Raw genomic sequence first — 16,832 nt, 5'->3', positions numbered from 1 at the left:
CATTGTTTTGAGCCAGAGACTGCATGCGGGCAGCCTGGCTCCCTGCTAACTGCTTTCTTTTTGCAGAGTTCAATGATCCTGGGCCATGGTTTAGTGTAAAATTTGTAAGTTAAGGTTAAGATGTACTGTAAATATGAGTGCGCCCCCGGCATGTCTGTCTAGCGCCGGCAATTTTATTTAAGTCGTCCGTGTGAGTGAGTTTGTTTAGATAGTTACGCAGCCCTCAGGTTATTTATTTTGGGGACACGAATACCATGAATGTCGCACTCAGGGATCCGTAGGTAAAATGTACTCGGGGAAAACTACACATGATGGCACACGAAAATTTGACGACTCGAGACGAGTCTGTAAAAAGGGGAGGGGGTAGTGTTGTGGTTACCAAATTCGCAAACCACCATTCAGGTCCCTTAGGTGAGGTATCTCGGTAAGTACATGTGTAGTTAGGCCCAAACCCGTTGTCTAGTGGGAATACATGTCATTTATGCGTGCTGCGACTCTTCAGGATAGCCGTTTTTCTTTTACTATCTTTATTTTGGACCAACCGCCATGATTACCACCACCAGTCACAACATCAACCACCAACCACAACGCCGCTTCACCACAACCGCCACGACCTTCACGTCACACCTCGCAGCCGTCGCATCGCCACCGTTCTTGCGCCGCCTGTGGGTACCGGTGTTGGACTCGTGCAGGGCGCGCGCCGAACAGCGTGTACAAAATCACGGATTTTGTGCTTCAAAAACGGATCAAAAACGACACACGCCCACTTTTTGCCGTCCAATCGGTGAGCGAGGGGCGATTTGGCCCCGCCTCCAGGGCGATCGATATATGCAAATTTATGGATCAAAAAGCATTCACGCCCACTTTGTCTCGGGCCAATGGGGAGCGAGGTGAAAGGTCGAAGGGAGGGGGTCAAGGATGAGAGGGCGAAGCTACGGGGCTGATAAAAGGACCGTGTTCGTCAGTCCAGAGAGGAGAGTAGGAGAGTCGAGATCAGAGAGTTAAGACTTCGCGGGCGGTGGAGTTGGCGAGAAGGAGCTGGTCGTCGTGTGCGTTGGAGTCGGAACGGAGGGGACGGAGCTGTGGAGAGGCGGCGAGGGCAGACGAGGGGGTGCTCGCGTCGTGCAGGGAGCTGCACCCCAGGGAGGCCGACAGCGCGACCTGGCCGAGGTGGAGACGCTCGTCGCGGGACAATAAAAATCCTCTATACCCCGAGCATCAGCAACCCCCTCCTGTTTCCCCCCGCGCTGAGATAGTGCGACCAAGGGGGCCCCTTTCCCACCCCCTACCAGACACTGCCCGCGAGGCCCGCGGAGTTGAGGCACCATCGCCGCTCCGCGTCTCATCACCAGACGGGTAGGCGCGACCCGGTCTCGGCCTCAGGCCCGCCTCATCCTTGAGGGTATTTCTTTTCCTTGGTTTTGGGTATGTGTTGTCGGCGCCGTCTGTGAAGTAGAATTGTATAAGTGTTGCCGTGTGCTCGGTAGTCGGTATTAGCTCTGCATTGTGTTTTCGCTTTTACATTTGCTTTTTGTGTAAATTACATTGTGTCTTTTCTGTGTGCATTTGGTGGAATTGTATATGTGTGCTCCCGTGTGCCGCGAATAAATGTGCTTTGTGTTGAACTGTTTCCCGCTTCGCTTCGTCTTTTCCTCCATTGAATCCTCATCTTGCTTCACGTAAAGGGTTGGTAGTGGGCTGAATACGCCCGATAATTAATCGAACCGTCGTGGTCGACGATAACACCGCTCGGTTATTCTGATAGTACGGAACGGGTCGCTTAAGTGGCCCGTGTCCGAAGTCGACCTGCGGCGAGGTGCGATCGCCCGGTCTACCCTCCGCGTGGGTACTTAGGTAGGTCGGGTCGGCGAGCAACCCTATCCCACGCGGGGGCTGATTGGCTCGATCGCGGTGAGACCGAAAGGTCCACCCGTGACTGGTTCCCGGCGTTAGTCCGAGAGGGTCACGACTGGATTGTCCGTCCGGTGGGCGACGTGCCGCGATTCGAGTTACGTGGCCGTCAGCACGCCGGCGGGCGCGAAATCCGCAACAGTATTCACACCCCTCAACTTTTGTCACATTTTGTTGTGCTACAGCCTGAGTTTAAAATCGATTACATTAAATATTTTTTGTCATCGATCTACACAGAATACCCCATAATGATAAAGTGAAAACATGCTTTTCGAATTTTTTACAAATTAATTGAAAATGAAAAGTTGAAATGTCTTGCATCAACAAGTATTCAACCCCTTTTCTATGACACTCCAAATTGGTCTCAGGTACATCCATTTTCCTTTGATCATCCTTGAGATGTCTCTACCACTTGATTGGAGTCCACCTATGGCCAATTCAATTGATTGGACGCGAGTTAGAAAGGAACACACGTTTCTGTATTCGGTCCCACAGTTGACAGTGCATGTCAGAGCAGAAACTCCACCATGAAGTACAAGGAACTGTCCATAGAACTCCGAGATAGAATTGTGAGGAGGCATAGATCTGGGAAAGGGAATAAACCAATTTCTAGAGTGTTAAACATTCCCAAGAGTACAGTGAGCTACATCATTAGGAAATGGAAAGAATATGGAACGACTCAGATTCTTCCTAGAGCTGGCCATCCAACCAAACTGAGAAACTGGGCAAGAAGGACCTTGGTCAGGTTGGTGACGAAGAACCCAATGACCACTCTGACAGAATTATAGAGTTCCTTGGACTGAGATGGGAGAACTTGCCAGAAGGATATTATTCTCTGCAGCACTTCACAAATCTCGGCTTTATGGGAGAGTGGCCAGATGGAAGCCACTCCTGAGAAAAAGGCACATGACAGCACACGTGGAGTTTGCACAAAGGCACATAAGAGACTCTGAGAGCATGAAGCGAAGATCCTGTGGTCTGATGAGATGACAGTTGAACTCTTTGGCCTAAATGCAAAGCACTACGTCTGGCAAAAAAAGAGCACAGCTTATCACCCATCTAACACCATCCCTACCATGAAGCAATGGTGTTGGCCGCATCATTCTCTGGGGATGCTTTTCAACGGCAGGGACTGGGAAACTTGTAAGGATATAGGGAGCAATGAATGGAGCCAAATACAAGCAAATCCTTGATGAGAACCTGCTTCAGAGTGTAAAAGACCTTAGACTGCAGCCAAGATTTATATTCCAACAGGACAATAACCTCAAGCATACAGAAAAACAACACTGGAATGGCTTCAGAATAAGAATGTGAAAGTACTGGAGTGGCCCAGCCAAAGCCCAGACTTGAATCCCATTGAGAATCTGTGGAAAGACTTGAAGATTGCTGTTCACCGACGCTCCCCATCCAACTTTACAGAGCTTGAGCAAAATCTGTAAGGATGAATGGGGGAAACTCCCCAAATCCAGATGTGCAAAGCTGATACAGACATACCGAAGAAGACTCGAAGCTGTAATCGCTGCCAAAGGTGCTTCCACAAAGTATTGACTCAGGGGGTTGAATACTTATTGACTCAAGACATTTCAGCTTTTCATTTTTAATTAATTTGTAAAAATTTCTAAAAAGATGTTTTCACTGTAATTGTGGGGTATTTTGTGTAGATTGATGACCCAATTTTTTTATTTAATCCATTTTTAAATTCAGGCTGTAACACAACTCAATGTGAAAAAGTCAAGAGGTGTGAATACTTTCTGAAGGCACTGTATATAACGACTTGAACAAACCTCAAATACCACCGCTGGATTTACACTGAAGTTATTCAATTTAATTTGGTATTACTGTGTGTGAGGTATTCAAATGAGCAGAAGATCACATCTGTCATGAACCTCTTTAGTTTCCGGCATCGCCTCAAGTGTACATTATTTTTACAATTTTTTTTGCAAACAATTTTTATCTCTGGTTTATTATCCTCGTTGTCTTTATTGGTTTCTCGTGTACAAAATACTGTACATCAAGTAAATGAAAATAAATTGTTTTTCCTTTTATTTTGGCGAATAGACCCACAATGCAATATGAACAAATATGGCGACCTCCACTGTGGTGACGTCGTCAACACGATTTCCAAACCCAGTGGAGTTGCATCACTATTTGAGGATTATGTTCATCTCCGTGAAGCTTTCTGATGTAATTAAATTGCTAATTGCACACATGAAAACTTTGGAGAGTATGTATTATACTTATGTTCACTTTGAATGAGTGTGGAAAATATTCAAACTTGGGGAAAAATTGATACACTGCAAAACGGTAGTCGATAGCCAGTAACAGTGAGCCTGTCGACTACCGTAACTAAAAGTTGGCGGAGAAAACGAAATAACTGAAAAAGTCTTGTACAGAAATAATTTTCAAAACTGAAACCACACAATTGCGTCAACAATATATATATATATATATATATATATATATATATATATATATATATATATATATATATATATACATATACATATATATATACATATACATATATATATATATATATATATATATTGTTGCGAATTCGCGCCCGCCGGCGTGCGGACGGCCACGTAACTCGGATCGCGGCACGTCGCCCACCGGACAGACAATTCAGTCGTGACCCTCCGGGAACTATCGCCCGGAGCCAGTCATGGGTGGGCCTTTCGACCTCACCACAATCGTTGCAATCGGCCACCCGCGTAGGATAGGGTTGTTCGCCAAACTCGACCTACCTAAGTACCCACGCGGATGGTAAACCGGGTGATCGTACCTCGTCGCAGGTCGACTCCGGACACGAGCCGCTTGGGCGGCCCATTCCGTACTCTCGGGATAACCGAGCGGTGTTATCGCCGACCTGGATGGTTTAGATTAATTACCGGGCGTATTAAGACCACTACGAACCCTTTACGTGAAGCAGGATGGAGGGTCAATAAAGAAAAGACAAAGCGAAATGGGAAAACAGTTCACACAATACACATTTATTACCTGACACACGGAAAGCACACATATACAGCCAAATAGTCAAAATGCACATATAGCAGTTAAAACAAAAGAAACAATGACGCAGAGTTACGACCGAATACGCGTACACACGGCAACACTTATACAGTTCTACTTTACAGATGGTGCCAACACACATTTACTCAAAAGCAAAGGAAAGAAGCCACCCTCATAGACAAGGGGGCAGATGGGCATGTAGGCCAATATGCGCGCGTGACCTGAAGGATCGGCCAGGCCCGCGAGACCGGGGGGGGGGGGGTCCTACCCGCGTCCTCGTGACACGTTGGCTGTGCCCCGACTCTGTGCTCCTTGGCGGGTTTCGTTGGCACGACGTTTGGAGTGGGGTGGGAACGGGGCCCCCTTTTTGCACTATCTCAGCATGGGGGAAAGGGGGAATTGTTGATGCCCTGGGAGAGGAGAATGGATGGCTGGCTTGGGTCCCGCGACGAGCGATCTCACACCGCGACCTCGTCGCCGACCGCCGTCCTTCTCGCCTCAGACCCGAGCTCCTTGGCCTCTTCCCGCAACTCTCCTCAGCCGACTGCAGAACCCAACTCGATGCCACACCGATGACTTCGCCACCCGACTCCACTCTCTGCCACACCGATGACTCGCCACCCGACTCCACTCTCTGCCACACCGATGACTCGACTCACTCTGCCCTGCCGACACACACTGCTACTGCCACACTCTGCTACTGCCACACTCTGCTACTGCCACACTCTGCCACGATTCGCCTTGCGCTCGCCGTTTTATAAGCCGGCAGGAGAAAACAATATGCAAATATCCGGATCAGGATGACCTCGGGGGCGGAGCCACGCTCGCCAATTGGACGGAGGAAAAGTGGGCGTGAACCTCCCCTGATCCTAGAATTTGCATATATCGATTTCACACAGACGCGCCTGGAGGCGGGGCCAAGCCGCTCCGCGCTTGCTAATTGGACGGATCAGAAGTGGGCGTGTAGTGTTCTTGATCCAAATTCTCCCTCGGAAAGGCCGCTATTTTGCGCTCGCGGCTCGGTGCGTATCGCTGAACGAGCCCAAGACAGCCCGACGCTCAGTGTTCACAGGTGGTGCGGGAATGGCCATAGAAGGAGAGAGGTGAGGGTGGTGGAGGGTTTATCGGTGGTGGTTTGATGGTTATGGCGCCGTTTGGGAATGAAGGTGATGCGATGTTTGCGGGATTGAGTTGTGAAGGTAAAGGTCGTGGCTGTTGGCATTGTTGTTGTTGTCTGAGGGTTGGAGCGTGGTTGTAGTTGGTGACGATGGCTGGCATGGTGGTTAAAGTGGTTGTTGTGTGATGGCGGTTGAGACGTGGTTGGTTCAAAATAAAGATAGAACAGAAAAACGGCTATCTCAAAGCGTCGCAGCCCGAATGAATCACATAAATTCCCTCTAGACAACGGATTTGGGGCTAACTACACATGTACTTAGAGATATCTCACCTACGGGCCCTTCATGGTGTAATGCGAATTTCCACAGCCGTATCAGTATATATATATATATATATATATATATATATATATATATATATATATACTTATACACACACACACACACACACACACACACACACACACACACACATACACCCCTACTTGAACAAACCTCAAATACCACCACTTGATTCACATCGTTATTCATTTGAATTTGGCACTATGGTCATGCGTCATGAAGTATTTAAAGAAAAACAAGATCAACCCTGTCGTGATCCTCCTGAGTTTCCTGTATTTCCTCGGCGTGCGTTAAAGGGGAACCCAAACGCTCAGACCACCTCGACGCTAATCTATCCCTCGATACCCCACAAAATAGATATGTTGTGTCTTTTTCCGATTTCCGAATGATCAAGTCGGTGAATTTGCGATTAAACATCGAAATCTTCTTCAGATTAGCCATGATATTGCACCTCGACGTACACCACCAGATCCGTACGATTGAACTCAAATGACGAATACTTTTCGAATTTCCACAAATATGCCGAGTCGATGCGTCCTTGGTGCTTGTATACTAATACAAACCAAGATGTTTTTATGCTACACCAATGGCTGAAACACCCTAAGTTTTCCAGAAATTGGATGAGGTTTGTCCAAAATACCCGTACGTGGATCGGGCCGACAAAATGTTCGCTTTTGTACTCGGAACATTTTACAGAGCATTGTTGTGAAACAACCGAGATGGATAGATGTTGTGGTTATCTGCCACGATTGAGAGAGAATGCCATCCCCATGATTAAGTGGAAGAAACAGCCGTCACTCGAAACTGCAACACCATCTCCACCCAGCTACCAGCATATGCACACGTACATGGACAAATTCAGCAATGAATCAAACACCTGTTGCCATTGCCCGGCAGTTACTACAAGAACACCTGAAAATAATTATCTATTAATTATCAACACAAATTTCTGCAAGTCAAATGAACCACCATGTAATTATGGTGGAGAGAACTTATGCAGGTATACATCATTTACTCCTTCGATAGGATTTGACAGAGGACGCTAAAACTTTCAGGGTCTCTCCTCAACCATCCCCCCACAATCCCCCATCAACCATCACCCTCACAATACTCACACCTATTCCAACATCACATAATACCCCCCTCCTCCCACAATACCCATCACCATCCAACACTCCCTTTCCACCCTCCTCACCCCTTTTCCCTCCTCCACAATCCCCAATCCACTGGGAAGGGACATCAACACCTCACAGACATGACGTTGGGACACGGCACAGACAAAAATGACATTCAAGGAAAGTACGAAACAGGACGATCCCATAACATACAAAACACCTGGTCAGCCTGCGACGATGGGACAAGGTATTTGTCGCCCATTTTGTTCGCGGTGTCGGCTGTCGGGCAATGATGGGTATTTCTGCTTGAGTAGGCCTAATATATAAACTGATTTATCAATTAATACAAAATCCCTCCCTTACAAACCGTCAATTGAAAGGAAAATCAAACCCATCTGAGCTGAAGTGATCATGTGACAAGCATTTTCATCTTCACGAACACTTCCACCTTCTCCCTCTGAATCGCTCGCACAAGCCTCGAAACGATACGGCTTCACAACCCCCCCAAAAGCATTTCCATCACTAATTTTGTCTCCACTGGTTTCTCCAAAATCCCACCGATCAGTTTCAACATTCTGAGAACCATCAGTTACTTGTGATGGTGAAATCAGTATCTGAATCCGAGCTCGACATGCTCTGTTTCTCCATGAAAAACCGCCGTTCGGATCAATTTGGCTTCAAGGTGCGAGCGACGTCATTGGCGAAATCGAAAATCGACACTCTCGGGCTTTTTTCGACACTTTGCGGTTGGCAACCAATGTTAAAATTCATTCTCCCTTCAAAAGAGACCGTGATTCATGATTCACAATGGTTTTCAGAAGAAAAAAATTGTTTCAGTTCCCGTTTAAGCGCAAACTAATTTTTCTCTCTGATTTGTTTTCCCAGTTGTCTTTCTTGGTTTCTAGTCAACAAAGGATATCAGTAAATGAAAATAAATTGTTTTTCCTTTTATTTTGGCAAATATGCCCACAATGCAATTTGAACAAATATGGCTGCCTCCACTCTGGTGATGACGTATCGACACAATTTCCAAACACTAGTGCAGGCCCGTAGGTGCGTGCCAGTATGTGCAGCTTCATCCCTTCGCTCTCGTAAACGACAACTGGATTGGGGCATTATTTCAATTAGATCGGACCAACCGTATCATAAATGGCCATAACTTGGGAAACACCTGGGAAACATATTCAGGTCCCCAGCGTCAATTGTGACATCATATCAAACGAAGAAGAAGAAGAATTGTGATGGTCCTCTCTCTCTCCCCACCCCTCTCTCTCCCCCCCTCTCTTGCCACCCCTCTCTCCCCCCTAGTCTCGCCCCTCCTCTCTGCCCTCTCCTCTCGCTCCTTTCTCTCGCCCCCCCTCTCACCCCTCCTCTCTCCCCCTCTCTTGAATTGTGACGCCCCCTCTCTCTCACCCCCCTCTCTCCCTCCCCTCTCTCATCCCCTCTCTCCCCCCTCTCTCGCCCCCTCTCTCCCCCCTCTCTCGCCCCTCTCTCTGTGAATGTATTCACAAATGTCTACCAAGCACAACAATTAATTCAAACCTTGGGGAAAAAAAACAGCTTTCAAACCCTTGGGAAACAGCTCTTTCCCTTGGGAAAATTCAAACCTTGGGATTAATTAATAATTTGAACAATTAATTCAAACCTTGGGAAAAAACAGCTTTAAAACCTTGGGAAACACTTGGGAAACAGCTGAAACGGATGAAGAACGATATCAAACCTTGAAAAGGCACATACTCAGGTCCCCAGCGTCGATTGTGACGTCATACCAAACAAAGAAGAAGAAGAATTGTGACCTCAATCGTACAAAAAAAACAAACAATAAATAAACATTAATTGTGACATCATAGCACCGTGTCTTGTCATTGGTTGACAGATAAATGGCCGTAACTTGGGAACCGCTTGTCCGATTAATATCAAACCTTGAAAAGGCACATCCACGGATCCCCAGCAATAATCCTGCAAGTTTCAATCAGATCGGACCGGTGGTCGTCGAGAAACGGCAGTCGCAGACAAACAGACACACATACAGACACACACACACACACACACACACACACACACACACACACACACACACACACACACACACACACACACACACACACACACACATTGCTGGAATTATAGATAGATGATGAGTGAAGAGTTTCTTCTTCATTTTGGTTCTTTCTCTTATGTTTATACATGTTATCTATAGAACAAACTCTTTGTTCGTTATTAATGCCACACCCTGTATTATCCAGCTCTTTAGGCCTAAGTCACATTTGCTCTACGGCTAGTATACGGCGGCCGTACCCCCCCCTGAATTGACAGAAACGTGCGGCGGCCGCAGAGTTTCTGAAGTGGCCTCAGGGTTGGCTATCTGAGGTTGGTTGGCGGCCCTACACCATATGGCTATCTTTTACAGGCCGTAGGGGTCACCGTAGGGTAGCCCTAAGGCATCCCTGTGTTCAACGTACAGTGGCCTTGCGGTCTGTGTGACTACCTGTGGGCAACGCAGGGTCGACGCACGGTTCCCCTACGCCCGCCGTGCGTCCTACGTATGGCCTCCGTGGCAGTCTGCGTCCACCGTGCGCTACCGCTAGAGATCGGAGTATAGGTGTGTACTCCGAACTGGTATATTCAGTTATATATATTATAGTTATAGTATATTCAGTTATATAAACTGGTATATTCCGAACTGTTATATTTTTATTTCAGTAAAAAAAGAACTGGTATATATACCCACTCGTTACCGTCCATCTGGCCGCACGTTCGGCTTAGGGCCCCCTTGCGGTCGCCTTGCGGGCACCTTGCGTCTGCCTTGAAAATTATATGGCCGCCACAGGGACGCCCTAAGGTCACCGTGCGACATCAAATCAAAGACCGTACGGCACCCCCACGTTTTCGGTCTCCACAATTTCTAAATAACCTGTGCGGCTCCCCGAAAAATAAAAAACATGTGACTGCTACATTGTGTGACCGTGGAAATACTGCGGCTGCCCTATAATTGCCAGTGGTCATAGATTTTGTAGACCCTACAGCCACCGTGCCAAATGTGACTTAGGCCTAAATAAAGTGTCATCCAGCATTAAACATGCTGTGGTTATGATGCTTACCCTGTTCAAACACAATCGCACAATCTCCATAAAAATAGGTATACAAATATAGATATATATTGACGTATGAACAAAACTAATTAATAAACCAGATTATCTAACTTATTGTTTTATTTTATCCTTCTTCTTCCATGAAGTACATGTATTAGTTACTGTATTAAAACTTATAATGAATGATGAATATATTAAGTTTTTATAATCAAGATTCTTCAGTAAATTGATCGGCCATTTATTGTAGCAAAACTTGATTCAGATACAGAATCATTGTGAGGTTTAATTAAAACAAATAAGAGATACAACAAAATAGAGCCATCTGGGTGAAAGAGCTCTTATCATCATCCGTCTTGACTCACAACAAAGATAATGTTCTTTGGAAAGGGTTACACAATACACAATGCCTGTTAAAACATTCTTGGCTTGGCAACATATCCTTTTAAACTTGGGTATGGAGTTTAATAGCAATGATAGTCAGTTCTGTGAGGCAGATGAAGATAGATTGAATAAAACTGAAAGCAAAGGCACACAGTAAATAAATACAAGAACAAATACAATGCAGGTTTTATGAAAATTCTAAATATCCCCTGAAATGAAATCAAATAGAAGGCCAAATACTGCATTGGAATCATCAGAAGGAACGTGAAGAAGTAAAGAGTAAAGATGGATTCATCAGGAGGAACCTAGATAGGATTCGGGTTTCAGCCGCTATCCTCCTACCCTCAAACCCATCCAGGTGCAGCCAAGTGAGCCTTACAGAAAAATGTCTGCAAGAATTCACTTCTCCTGAGACAGATGAATAACGAAAGAGAGGAATAGAGACACTATTGGCAGGCAGCAACAATGAGAGATAAATAGAAATGTATTTAATCTTGATTTCAAAAATAAAATCATATCGAGCTACAAGGCCTTCATCCACAGCTTCATGGAGTACTGCTCTCCCCTCTGGGCTGGCAACCCTGCCCCACATCTCGCTCAGCTCGACACCGTGGCGAGCAAGGCCTTCGAGATTATTACAATCGCCTGTGATGAAACTGAGTCAATGGGCCTATCACTTCACCATCTGTCTTCTTCTGCCTCCTTTTTGGTCTTCCACCCTCTATTCTTTCCGTGCTTTATCCCTCCCAAGTTTCTGCAGGGCTCACCCACCCGGTCCACCATCAACCCTCCTTTGGTGAAACTATCTAAATCCAGGATGACTGATCACCTCCACTCATTTGTTCCTCTTTTTTCTCGCCTGTGGAACCAAGTTTCACATCCTCTTCAATTTCTTTCTTTCCTCCAGGTTTTCACGACTACTGTTCATTACCATCTCAAATCGTCCCAAATCCAAAACCATGATCTTTTCTACTCTAGTTAACCCCACCCAAATCCTTCCTCCTTCTAATTTTCAGGTTTTCCCTCCTCAGTGTTTCCTTCTGTCTCCACCTTGTCCACCCCATGCATCCGCTGTCTCCACCTTGTCCACCCCATGCATGTGTGTTTGGCGTCCTTTTTACCTCCGCCACCGAAAGTGAAGGAGGTTATGTTTTCACCCCTTTCTGTCTGTTTGTTTGTTTGTGTGCAGAATATCTCAAAAAGTTGTGGATGGAGCTGGATGAAATTTTGTGGACAGTTTTGGTGTGTGACAAGGACGAACTGACTGCTAGAATTTCTAAATGATTCTTCACCATTGAGAGATATCACTAAACTCATATATAGCAAAATATCTCAAAAAGTTTTGGATGGGTTCAGATGAAACTTGGTGGACAGGTTGGGTGCGTGGCAAGGACGAATTGTTTCGATTTTGGTGAAGATCTGGATTCGGATCTGGATACGAGAATTATTTAATTTTTAAAATGATTCTTCACCATTGAGAGATCGTGCCACAAATGATACAGTGCTGTATCGCATGATATTTCAAAAATGTATTGTACCCGATATGTTCTCGTGGATCAGGCATTATGTGGCGGAGGTATGCGCTCTACAGAGTACCCTTCTAGTTTATGTTGTTCTTTTTATTACTTTGCATTGATTGTACCCACGAGACATGTCACGCGGTGCTGAGCCAGGCTTTTCACGTCGTCCAAAGAGAAAACAGAGGCACGAGACATGCGCTCCTCGCGTGAAATTTCCAGATGTGGTTAGAGCACGGGGGCTGGTGGGGGGCTTGTATGGAATAAACCTTCAGTCTACTTGGACTTCAACACGTTGTCGTATTGGAAATGTACTCTATCACTTTTACATTTATGTGTTACCAATCCGCAACTGTTAACTGCTCCCAAATTAAAGGATTTAAAGACTAAATGACCAGAAAAAAAAAATGAATGAAGGGATTCTAAAACCTTAATAATTCATGAGGACTTCAAAAAAAAGTTAACCGTGAAGTGTGTTTTTTTTTAAAGGTTGAAACGAGGATTACAATGTGACCATATTGTGGTTCAAGAAGACCAGCATGTTGTCCTGCACACTCCAGAAGCAAACATGACTTCTTTTTTTTTACTGACGAAAGACAAAGTTGAGTTTTTAAGTGAAAAAAAACCGACACGATCATTCGAATTAGCAATAAAACTCGTGTATAAATGATCACAGACAAGTTAGCATTGCAGAAATGGTTTTCGTAACACGTGTGATCACCATTGACCCCGACACAAGTTTGCACACTTCTTGGTATCGACCAATCAGACAATTCAGTTATCACTGTGGGATGTTCCACCATTTTTAGACCAGATGGCCACTTTTCCTGAGAGACTTTCATACTTTATGCTCAGGGTGAAATCAAAAATATTTTTGTCTACATAGTCGAGGCTCATGAAAAAGCTAGTACACTGAAGGGATCAGGACGTAACAGACAAAACGAGAAGGGTACACGGTAGAGTGCGTACCTCCACCATGTAATGCCTGATCCACGAGAACATATCGGGTCCAATACATATTTGAAATATCATGATTTATAGTAGTACATCGTATTTAGCCCGATCTCTCGATGGTGAAGAATCACTTTCATAATTAAATAATTTTCACATCCAGATCCAGATCCGGATCTTCACCAAAATTGAATCAATTCGTTCTTGCCACACACCCAACTTTCCACCAAGTTTCATCCGAATCCGTCCAAAACTTTTTGAGATATCGTGCAATGTATTGCTTTTGGCCCGATCTCTCAATGGTGAAGAATCACTTTAAAAATTCTAGTAATCTCATCCGGATCCAGATCTTCACCAAAATCTAATCAGCTTGTCCTTGTCACACACCCAACTTTCCACCAAATTTCATCCGGATCCATCCAAAACTTATTGAGATATCCTGCACACAAACAAACAAATGAAATTGCTCGTTGAGCAAGAAATTGCCAGAATAACTTTGTCATATCTCGATGATCTCTGAAAAAACAAAAACCTGGAAATCAATTTGGTTCTTATAAGTCGATAGTGCTACTGTTTAATGAGTTACAGCACTTAGTTTGGTCATGATCATAACTTGGAAGTCAATCGGACTTGAAATGGTGTTTTTAGCGCAATTTGAAAGTTTTGACCCGACCCCCCTGATATTCGACCCCCGACTGCTAAGAAGGGTGTTGGAGTGACACCCCCAATGAGACATATGGTTGGATGCAGAATTGGAAGATGCACATTTTGGGTTTGGTTTGTAGTTGATACAACAATTTTAGCGGATGTTATTGCGAAAATAAGAATTTCGGTTTTTCGGTGACCTTGACCTTTGACCTAGATTCACCAAAATCGACAAGTGTCTAAGTTGGACCACGGCCGACGTCTGCACCCAGTTTGGTCATGATCGCTGAAACAGTGTGGCTGCTGCAGGGTAACAAACACACAAACAAACAGACAGACAAACACACAAAATGACACACACAACCGACCAACATAATTACCGAAATCCGAAGGATTCCAACAATTAACAAACTGAAAGGGGTGAAAACATTACACACACACACACACACACACACACACACACACACACACACACACACACACACACACACACACACACACACACACACGAACACACACCGATTCTATCATTAGAATGCAAAGTTCAGGACGTAACGGCCTCTCATGACACAGCGAGACATGAGGATGCTTAAAAGTTTAAACAAGTAATAATTATAAAGTGAATACTTTCTGACATCACGAAATGGAAAGTTATGAAGAACGAAAGAATTACAACAATGGCCCAGAGTGTACGAGTCGAGTGTGCACCCCCCCCGTTGGCCCAGAGTGTACGAGTCGAGGGGGCACCCCCCCCCCCTTGGCCCAGAGTGTACGAGTCGAGTGTGCACCCCCCCCCCTTGGGCCAGAGTGTACGAGTCGAGTGTGCACCCCCCCGTTGGCCCAGAGTGTACGAGTCGAGTGTGCACCCCCCTTGGCCCAGAGTGTACGAGTCGAGTGTGCACCCCCCCTTGGCCCAGAGTGTACGAGTCGAGTGTGCACCCCCCTTGGCCCAGAGTGTACGAGTCGAGTGTGCACCCCCTTGGCCCAGAGTGTACGAGTCGAGTGTGCACCCCCCTTGGCCCAGAGTGTACGAGTCGAGTGTGCACCCCCCCGTTGGCCCAGAGTGTACGAGTCGAGTGTGCACCCCCCCCTTGGCCCAGAGTGTACGAGTCGAGTGTGCACCCCCCTTGGCCCAGAGTGTACGAGTCGAGTGTGTACCCCCTCCCCCTTGGCCCAGAGTGTACGAGTCGAGTGTGCACCCCCCTTGGCCCAGAGTGTACGAGTCGAGTGTGCACCCCCCCTTGGCCCAGAGTGTACGAGTCGAGTGTGTACCCCTCCCCCTTGGCCCAGAGTGTACGAGTCGAGTGTGCACCCCCCCCCCTTGGCCCAGAGTGTACGAGTCGAGTGTGCACCCCCTCCCCTTGGCCCAGAGTGTACGAGTCGAGTGTGTACCCCTCCCCCTTGGCCCAGAGTGTACGAGTCGAGTGTGCACCCCCCTTGGCCCAGAGTGTACGAGTCGAGTGTGTACCCCTCCCCCTTGGCCCAGAGTGTACGAGTCGAGTGTGTACCCCCTCCCCTTGGCCCAGAGTGTACGAGTCGAGTGTGCACCCCCCCCCCCCCTTGGCCCAGAGTGTACGAGTCGAGTGTACTTGCCTGTGGATTGCACATCGTTGCGGACGTGGCAGGTCGGACACAAGTCCCCGTGCCGTTTGCTTCCTCGGGTGTCTGTGTCCGAAAGACGAGCAGCGAAACCTTTGTTTGGAGACCCCAAAGGGGGGCGTGAACTTGTGTCGATGTGGCGAGTAGCCGCTGCTGCTGCTGCTGCGTGCCGAAGGATCGCTCTGTTTATACTTAACTCTCTTTATCCAAACATATCCATGTCATCTGTCCCTCCACGGTGTGATTCACTCTTCAAATCCGAAACTCTTCACCCGCTCTCCCTGCTCTTCTCTTTTGCTATTTCGCTCCTTCATTAACAACCACCCACGTCTAATTGGACTTGAAGTTTCTCCCCTTATTATTAACATTTTCAATAACCTCCTCTCCCAGCCTGGTGTTGCCTTCACGGTTTAGGTGGCTGGCTTAAGATCTTCGGGTTTTGAGTTCTAGACCTGTTCCGTTATACAACACCAGGCGGGTTGACTCAGCCCGTTATTCTTCTGAGGTCGGAAAAATGAGTCCCAGATTACTGGGGACAGGGGGCACTGCGTCAGTGGCACAGCAGCGCGCTCCCAGCAATCATGCAACCAGCAACCACAGGCTCCATATGAAATATTAATCGTGCTATGTATCGGTTTCACCCTCTCTCTGAATGGTGAAGAATCACTCGTGTGTGTGTGTGTGTGTGTGTGTGTGTGTGTGTGTGTGTGTGTGTGTGTGTGTGTGTGTGTGTGTGTGTGTGTGTGTGTGTGTGTGTGTGTGTGTGTGTGTGTGTGTGTGTGAGAGAAAGAGAGAAAGAGAGAAAGAGAGAAAGAGAGAAAGAGAGAAAGAGAGAAAGAGAGAAAGAGAGAAAGAGAGAAAGAGAGAAAGAGAGAGAAAGAGAGAGAGAGAGAGAGAGAGAGAGAGAGAGAGAGAGAGAGAGAGAGAGAGAGAGAGAGAGAGAGAGAGAGAGAGAGAGAGAGAGAGAGAGAGAGAGAGAGAGAGAGAGAGAGAGAGAGAGAGAGAGAGATACATACATACAAACATGCCCAAGTTCACCGAGTCAGAGGTTGCCCTCGCACGAGGTTCGTGAACGAACCCTTGTTGAAACGATTGCACATTGACTGGGAGACAAGATGGAAATCAGTGAAGTCCGTATCACGTGTATTTAAT

General features: G+C 46.4%; 1 protein-coding gene across 2 annotated transcripts in view; it reads right to left on the bottom strand.

Annotated features, from left to right (window-relative positions):
- Positions 1–15,947, bottom strand: part of LOC147020251 (procathepsin L-like) — a 56,453-nt gene extending 40,506 nt beyond the window's left edge. Inside the window, exon 1 of one of the 2 annotated variants that reach the window (XM_085895481.1) lies at positions 15,675–15,947. In XM_085895481.1, the coding sequence (XP_085751607.1) occupies positions 15,675–15,689 (15 nt within the window). In that variant the 5' untranslated portion in view covers positions 15,690–15,947. The remainder of the gene's footprint in view (positions 1–15,674) is intronic. The other variant, XM_085895482.1, reaches the window with a different exon arrangement.
- Positions 15,948–16,832: the final 885 nt, after the last annotated feature.

The sequence above is a fragment of the Eptatretus burgeri genome, chromosome 9 (genome assembly GCF_056783735.1).
Source record: "Eptatretus burgeri isolate ZD-2024b chromosome 9, Ebu_testis_v1, whole genome shotgun sequence".
Taxonomy (NCBI): domain Eukaryota; kingdom Metazoa; phylum Chordata; class Myxini; order Myxiniformes; family Myxinidae; genus Eptatretus; species Eptatretus burgeri.
The sequence above is the reverse complement of the archived record's forward strand: the minus strand, read 5'-3'. Positions and strand labels throughout refer to the sequence as shown.